Source organism: Branchiostoma floridae, chromosome 6 (genome assembly GCF_000003815.2).
Source record: "Branchiostoma floridae strain S238N-H82 chromosome 6, Bfl_VNyyK, whole genome shotgun sequence".
NCBI classification, from domain to species: Eukaryota; Metazoa; Chordata; class Leptocardii; order Amphioxiformes; family Branchiostomatidae; genus Branchiostoma; species Branchiostoma floridae.
This window is the reverse complement of record NC_049984.1, coordinates 9,564,014-9,572,494: the sequence shown is the minus strand read 5'-3', so window position 1 is coordinate 9,572,494 and position 8,481 is coordinate 9,564,014. Positions and strand designations below refer to the sequence as shown.

General features: G+C 43.4%; 1 protein-coding gene across 1 annotated transcript; it reads right to left on the bottom strand.

The window, feature by feature from the left end:
- Positions 1–2,658: 2,658 nt before the first annotated feature.
- LOC118418465 (DBH-like monooxygenase protein 1 homolog) lies at positions 2,659–8,257 on the bottom strand. The gene is made up of 12 exons (XM_035824398.1): positions 7,967–8,257; positions 7,607–7,753; positions 6,979–7,161; positions 6,772–6,858; positions 5,966–6,157; positions 5,553–5,655; positions 5,198–5,364; positions 4,738–4,923; positions 4,238–4,297; positions 3,689–3,822; positions 3,397–3,559; positions 2,659–3,187 (listed from the first exon to the last, which is right to left on the bottom strand). The coding sequence occupies exons 1-12, from the start codon at positions 8,240–8,242 to the stop codon at positions 3,005–3,007; spliced, it is 1,881 nt and encodes a 626-aa protein (XP_035680291.1). The 5' UTR covers positions 8,243–8,257; the 3' UTR covers positions 2,659–3,004.
- Positions 8,258–8,481: the final 224 nt, after the last annotated feature.

Genomic DNA, 8,481 nt, shown 5'->3' with positions numbered 1-8,481 from the left:
TAGTTCTTTAGGGCTCAGGAAATGATAAGTTGAGCGGTATTTATCTTGACAATAGATAATTTGGTGACAACGTTACCTATGATCGTTGTTTTATTAACTTATGGCCTATAGGCTATAGTAATATAATTATTCGTATTTATGCCTATTTTCACCACGTTCTTGGTAAAGCTGTTGAAACTACAACATTAAATGCAAATGCCTTGTATGATTTGCCCCTACTCCTGAAAAAACACAACGCGAACGCGTTTGATGTTACACATGTAGATACTCGCTGTGCGATATTGTCTTTTAGTAGCTGGTCTGCTCTAGCACTTGTTATAATACTGGTCACCACACAAATGTTGTTCTTGTTGGCTAATATAAAGTGTTGTTTTATGTTTAAATTGATAGTGTAAAGAAAAACTACTCATACGATGATACACGATCACTTGCTGTATGCTGCTTCTTTCTGATTGCTGTGATCATTTTCAACTGGTCTATATTATCAAATAAAACTTTAATATGTGAACATCTAAAATGATCTGAATAACTTTATCAAGGGGTACTAAAACGCAGCAGTTTGACATCCTTAGGAAATACACGTCATAGAATATTTCCGCTCAATGTGTGGGGAATGAATGAATGTTTAAAAGCCGTTGTTGTGACATAGACATGTTCTGTTCGTAAGGGACGTTGACCTACCCCAATCTTCTTCCTGTGGCTCTGGTCAAACACCTTAAAGGAGTCCTAAAGCAGGGAAGGGGACCGGTGTGCTATGTTCTGACAAATATTACTTTCAGGAAGTGAAAAATGCATATCACTTTATAGTATACTAATACAAGACCTATTCTGCGCCAAGTCTATCGGATCTAGGAAAAGTTCACCATTAAACAACCCTAGAATGTACAGCGCTATCTGAATGGCGCGCTTTGAGATGTTGCCTTGAAGAAGGAAGTGTGCTCCAACTTTTGTGCCCTTTCCAATACTCACTTCTGCTGCCACCAACGCAGCTGAAACACCTCCCTCTATCAAGGAAGCTAGACTAAGGTTAAGCTAGTCTTCTCTTCTAGTTGAATTGAATCTTTTTATTGACATAGACCCAATTAGGGATAATTGGCAGGAAGACTGAGATTAGCTTTAGCTTTACCAATGTTTTGTGCCATGTATATGTATAATATATGTGTAGTGACAAATGTTGATAGATTTATTAGGACTCGATGTAGTCTGTACCCCTGTTATATTTTCATCTGACCCTTACCTCCCTCATGACCTCAATGAAAAGCGGCCTGCAGGCCGATTTGAGCTTTTCATGAATAAATATGGCTCAAACAAACAAATCTTAGGGAATAATTCATTCGATCGAAGTTGGTTTACTAATCATCATCATCATCTGTCGAATTGGGGGGGGGGGGGGGCTGTGAAGGAGGCTTGTTCACACCATTAGTTGTCGATGTTTCTCTGGATACTCTGAGCTGTAGCCGTAAGAGAAGAGACATTCATGATGTATAAACCGCCGTAAGGCTGATTCACACCTTCTGTCATATCTCCTCAGGCAGTTTTGACACCAGTGGCTGCGATGTTTACGTACCAAATTGTCTAAGAGTGATAACTTCTCAGCATGACACATCTAGGCCATCTGCCTGACAACGACGGTCATATATATCATACCTACTGACAGTGTCATTTACGGTTTAAGCTCGGGTTGTTTGCCTTGGATAATGTTACCTGTCATGTAAAAGTACATTATGGCGTTAAGTGTGAAAATTGCCTGGGAAGGTATGAGAAAAGGTGTGATTCAGGCTTAAGGTGGTCGTACATCATAACTGTCACAGTACAATTGAGACAATCTCTTCTCTTTGTTGTGTTGTTAATAAGTCCCAGTATCCACGTATTTTTCTGTGTATTTTTAGCACAAATTACCTTAATGTGTTTGGTCAGTTGTAGCACCCACTCTAATTTTGTGTTTATTTTAGCGCAAATGGCTTGAGTAGATATTTAGAGTTGCCTAACATGGCGCCGATCGACGCTATAAAAATGATGGATTGAAATGTGCTGTCTTCTCGGACGGTGTCAGAGATATTTGGTGGTTAGTCAATCATAAGTTGTAACGCTTTAACAACCCCACGTTTCGTCGTGGCCTTTTGAATCAAGAGAGAATTCCGCATGCAAAAGAAAAGCAATGGACGATCTGTTATTACAAGGTGTCTGTCTTTCGACCCAAGGCTTGAAAGACTTTTTTCTGCATACCTGCACTGGTGCAGGTAATATTGAAAATTACCTGCACCAGACAAATTTTACCTGCACCACTCTGAATCTAGGAAGTATGGATCGTAATAAAATTAGTCAGGAACAATTGCTACTTTTTATACTTTATAGGTGGTTACAGTCAATGAAAATCTACATACACCTACATCATAGGACATTTATGTATAAAACCCAGTACAATGTACATGGACCAGTGCAGGTTAGGTGCAGGTAGACACCAGAAATACCTGCACAGCTCCAATTTTACCTGCACTAACCTGCATATGCAGGTTGTATTTCGAGCCCTGCGACCAAACCATATGATACTTATCTAAGGCACATGGCTGTTAAGATAACCAATAAACCATGCAAGGTACATTCTACATGCATCTTCCAGTTGCAGGCGTTCATCTATTGACAGTTCACACACACAAATAGAGTGGGCCAAATTTACAGCCAAAGATCATTTATTCAAAACACGTCTCATTTAAGTCAAATTCTTGTTTCTTGTGGAGACTAATGAAAGTATGAACTCGAAAGCGTCTAATTGACAGAATCGTTGACATTGTCATAGTTTGCTCTCATTTTATACTGCTATCGGTGTGCTATCAAATATGTGTACAACTTGCAAGATGTCTACATTGTTTTCCCATAATCAACGTGTACATCAGTGCAGTGTTTTATAAAGCGTTTGATGAATGGACACTACTTTTTTGTACTCTCCTGTATATTGCTATAAATGCCACTCAAAAGAAGTAAATAGCATGTGTCTGTAAGTCTCTCAATCAAGAATCTGTATGTAATAGCTGTGCAAAACTTTACACGACAGCGCCATGAAGGCAGCGGCCCAGACGTGAAGTGCAGCGAGCGCCGGGCGGCAAGCGCTGGAGGCAGTCCGGCTGCAGGGGTCCGGGGGAGGTGCCCTTGTCCCGCGGGGGAAGGGCATCTCTCCTGTCGACGGCAGCTGTAGTTCCACAGAAAGAAATAGAAGGACAGTGTAGAGTTACTTTTGATGTTGTTGGCTCATGAATAGATTACAAAAAGAATGGCACTTTTTGATGACGTATTCTTTTCACAGCCACCACCGCGGTAAGACCCTTGAGGGCATAGAGAAAAATATGTCATGCACAAGATATTTGACAAAAAAGGCGTTTGCCTAAAGTAAAGTCTTACTGTTGAGCTGTTGCCCTTGCCGAAACAGTAGGTGGTGAAGTTTCCATCCATGAGGTGTGAGGAGAATTGCTGTGCCCTTTCATCTGTCCATTGGAAACCCTCCATCACTTCTTCATAGGACTTGTTCACCATACTTGGCGGCGCCAGGACCTGGAAAGGGTCACTACAAGGGTACAACAGAGTGGTTAAAGCCTACAAAGCTAGTATATGATAACTTTGCTTAAAAATTCATTGGGGAGTTATATAAAATGTACTTTGTCAGCACGTAACGTCAGGAGATGCCGATGCTTACAGGTTATAATCTTCCACACCGACGAAGCTGAGAGTTCTGCTGAGTTGCGGCGAGCTGTCGCAGTTGTGTAGGTTGAATTTCGGGTAGTAAAACAGGAAGTCCATACACATCTCTTCAGGAGTGCCGAGACCGCCCTGTCATTTGTGACGTAGAAAAGGCATGAGTGTGCTGGCACGCAAGGTCTCCTTAAATTAGAACCGATTGACTGAAATGAACTCTACATAACAGTATTAATAGTTGTAGGAATCTAAGCTTTAAGGGCTAAAACGTATTTTAATCAGCATTAACGGTCCCTAACAGGTAACCAGGCTCCGCGGATCGGTGGTCAAATACTGTATTAGAAATTGGACAAAAAGAGGGAATAGTGTGCTAGGGGAGTCGACCAGCCAGTGGAGTCAGTACAAGGTTTCCTAGCTCAAGATTTCCTCTATTTGTCCAATTTGTACTATTGAACCAACGATCCGCGGAGCGTGGTAGAGGCTACCGAACAGGGACGACTACGACGAAGTACGGAGTACGGAGTACAAAACGGCATGGGTGTACACTTACATAAACAACGTTGTCTTTGTGAGCGGTACGATAGTTGCATTCCATCACCAGAGTGTCTCCCTGTAACAGTCAACGAGTAAACGTTTGCGTAAAAGAGTCACTAAAACCTGTTGACATTGTAAACTGTGAGTTATATCGGTCTGACAAAGGCAAGACACAATTGTAATATACAGTGACGTAATGTCTTATTTGTCTTCGCCTTCAGCTTAGAACGACAACTATTTGTGATTCGATGTAGCGAAGCTGCATTGCACTGCCAGGCATCAAGGAAGAAGCCTTAGCTCTGTTTCAATAACGCTTCGAGATCAACCGAAGAGATAGAGAGGAGAGAGAGAGAGAGAGAGAAAGAGAGAGAGAGAGAGGGAGAGGGAGAAAGAGAGAGAGCGAAAGAGAAAGAGTGAGAAATAGAGAGAGAGAGAAAGAGAGAGACAGAGAGACAGAGACAGAGAAAGATGCAAGGGGGAGAGTGGGAGGTTTACACGAGAGCAAGCGCCACTTACCGGGTAGATGGTAACCTCCTCTCCCAGGGTCCTGACGAACTGCAGGTTGAAGTCGTAGTTGTCATCTCGCGAGATGTCCGTCTCCACACCATCACGGATCAGCCTCAGGCTGAGTTGAACACCCAGAAGATGGGAGTGAAGGACGTTGGCGAATATCTTGATAGGTTGTCCGAGGTCTTCAATGTACTAGGGGCGAGACATCCATCCACTAGTGAGTCGTTTAAAACGCAGCCCCCCAAAAAACATAACAAAAATGATAGAATGATACATTTGAAGACGGAAGACTACCAGCGTTATTTTTATAACGTTGTGTCCCCTTCACATAAAGGCCAACACCTACATAGTTTTTAAACTGTGTTTTTAAAGAACCAATGCTGTGTACCTAATTATACGGCAAGGACTTGGTGATCGTGGCTAGGATCACCGCATAGAATTCACTCTGAACGTGACATGTACACACCTGGCTGAGACAACGTGGATCACAGAAAGCCGATGTTATGAAGCTGTCTTGACCAGGTGGGATGACATGATGTTTCCCCACTCTCATGCCCACCTCCATGATGCCTATGTCATTGTCCCTCAGCTCTGGTGTGTAGATGAACCGTAGTCCCGAGCTGTCGTACAAGCCTGTGATGATGATATAATACTTTAATAGTCTAGTAAATCTTACCTTTGGATGTCAACGAGAAGCGCCTCTCTGAAATGGAGGGGAATGTATATCGCAACAGAAGAGCACTGTAAAAAGGCTTATATCTGGTGGGCTAATAAAGAAGGGTTGGGCAAAAAGTATCGTGAGCAACCAATGAATGACTGACCTGGTAGCACCTGCGGGTTATCGTAGTGCATTTCAATCAGCACGTACCCGCTGTCGTCATCGTCCCCGATAGGGTAACCCAAGTGCTCTGGGTACGTGATATCCTGAAAACAGACGTAAACACGGTTAGCACAGCCAGGATGACACTTTGTTACGTTACTGAATTTGAACGGAATCGTTTTATGAACTTAAGTCTCCGTCAAAAGTGTAAGGTCACTTATTTGCTACTCTATGCGGCTTGTCAATTCGAAGTCCTCAGCAATGTTGCTTCAAGCTAAATATGGTTGATGTATCATTATTCTAATCATGTTTAGCCTTGCCAACAGCTATACTTAGGCCAACCAAACCGTTTAGCCTATATAATCCTCATTGACATCTTTAATGGTCCACGACAAAAAGTACGAAATGCCGTACCCCTGATCCGATGGCCCATGCGGCAATGAGAGACCCTTCATAACATTCTCGCCAGTCCATCGGCATGTTGGGTGTATAACAGTTATGTCCCTGGTGATCTTCTGGTACGATGGTGTCAGGGTTCCTCTTGCACTTGTAAGCCAGAAGGTGGTGAACTAGTCCATCATTCCCTGACGTGATCACCGGCTCCATCTACATCAACAGGCGATAAACAACCTCAGTCATTCGGGTGACTGTATAAAAATGGTTATCACATGTACATTCTGATCAAACATTTATCATACCATCAAACATTGTATATCATACACCTTTCTTACGGGGCGGCCATGATAGATCGAAAACGAGTTCAATGAGGCAAACAAAAGACTGTCCATCATAATTAGCAGTTCAACCAATGGTAGCATGGAAATTAGAAAATCGACCAAATAAGAGAATGGCTGCATGTCCGCCAAATATTTGCATTATTATGTTTTTATTTTGCATCTCTTAAGGGACTATGGGGTCAGCCTATGCTATTCCATATCAGTCTATGCTATGCTATTGCATCTGTCGGTGCATAACACTAGTTATAACATTTATTATTTGACCTTGTATTGTGAAAATTTATGTGGTTTGGGGGAAACTAAGAGGGAGCTGTTTTTATCTGTTTGCCTCATTGACCTTGTCTATCATGGACGCCGCGTGAGAAAGGTGTATTGACCATGGAAAAAGCTTGACGCCTGTTACTAGGATTGAAACTGGCGTCATTTGACTGACTAGTCAAAGGGGTGTGGAAAGTGAAAACATTGTATCGCCGGGATACTTGCCTTGACAATGTGGTGTTTTCTGTCCAAAGTAGGCAGTTTGAAGAGCCTGCACCAGTACACCGTATGCAAATTGCTGGGGATGGATACCTGGACAGGTAAGATAATGCATGTCAGATCACTTCAGCAGAATACGGGTGTATCGAAACCGCCGTAGTGAAGATGAAAAACAATAGTTCTAAAATACACAGAGAAAGAGTGTTTGGTTACATTTCTCATGGTGAGATTGAAGGTGTAAGTATTGTCCGGGAGGCTGGTCTCCGGGACGGCCTGGGTGATGAGGATGGAGCTCCTGGCTCCCCGGTTGGAGGAGTGGTACCCGGGGCCGGCACCGCCAGAAGCTTCCTCGGGATCCTCGTCATGCCACGCCCATATCACGCGCATTGTATCCTTCTGTGGGAAGAAATGACACAACATGCATTTGTTACGCAGGATTAGTTTTTTGGCCAACTAGTGGCCAACACTCAGCTAGCGTGGTACGAAAAAGTATTTCGCTCGAGCACTCAGAAGTGTTTCAATCTTAGCCTTTTTACCAGGCTCCACAGGTCACTGGGGATGGCCGAGGAGTACAGTTTTGCGTCCTCAGGCCTCAGTCATCTAACTCCTCTGGTGTGTTTTCTGTCTTACTCGGCTAACGTCTACTATTTTTCCATCGACCTGTGAAGCCTGCTAGAGGCATTCCCTTCTCAATGGTAAAGGGTATTGTATGGTCTTAATGACTTTAACGACCTGTGTGTCATAAATAAGAAATGTCTTAGAAACAATATTTACTAACAGAAATGTGGCATGAATGATTTGTTTGCTCTAGAAACGAAACATTCCATTCTATACTACTAACGTTGATGACGCGGTCCTTGCTGTCGCAGGTCGTGAGTTTCCTGTTGAACCTCAGGACTGTGTGGGTTCCGTTCTCGTTCCCAGACACCAGCTCCCAGTCTTGACTCTCGTCCACAGCGGGCTGCGCGTTCGCCTCTGCATACCTGTCCTGTGAGTGCAATGAAAATGAAATGTTTAAATCCCTGTAAAAAAAAAAACAACTTGCAAATGTTTAAGCAAAAGGGAATGAAACAGCAACAATTGTTGGACAAAAGATCGGCAAAACAGCTTGTTCTGTGACGGCATCTTTTTCAGGTTAAGGGAAAAGAATCGTGCTTGCATGTAAAGTACAACACTTCCAGTTATACGAAAGCACTCTCACCGTCAGGTGCGCCTTCCCGTCCTTGACCCAGCCAATGACGATATCGGACCCCGGCATGCCTCCGTTCGGGGACAGACCCAACCCGACCCATCCTGTCGTCTGCACCTGCGCTTCGAACTCGATCTTCTCCTCATCAAACTTCCAGAACAGGTTGTACTTTCCAGCCTCGTCCAGCGTCTCGTGGTGGGTAAAACCGTTGGCGTTCCCAAGACGCGCCAAAATGGCGAAAACAATGGTAAAAGTTAAAAGGTTGGAGCTGCTGCAGAGCTTTGCCATGGCTTGCGTTACTTTTTTATCGCTGTACTGCAATGTTCTTATACTTAACCAGTGGCCTAGCTAGCTGCTAGTTATGAGCGTCACGATTTTACAGAGGCGTTTATATACCACGCAAACACTTTCACCAAGGAGGTTAGGACCTTGACCAAGGACCTTGCTTTGACAATCTTAAGTCGGCAAACATAAAAGTGACTCGTGACACGGCAAAAGCCAATGAGAATGCAAGCTGTAAGGATTAC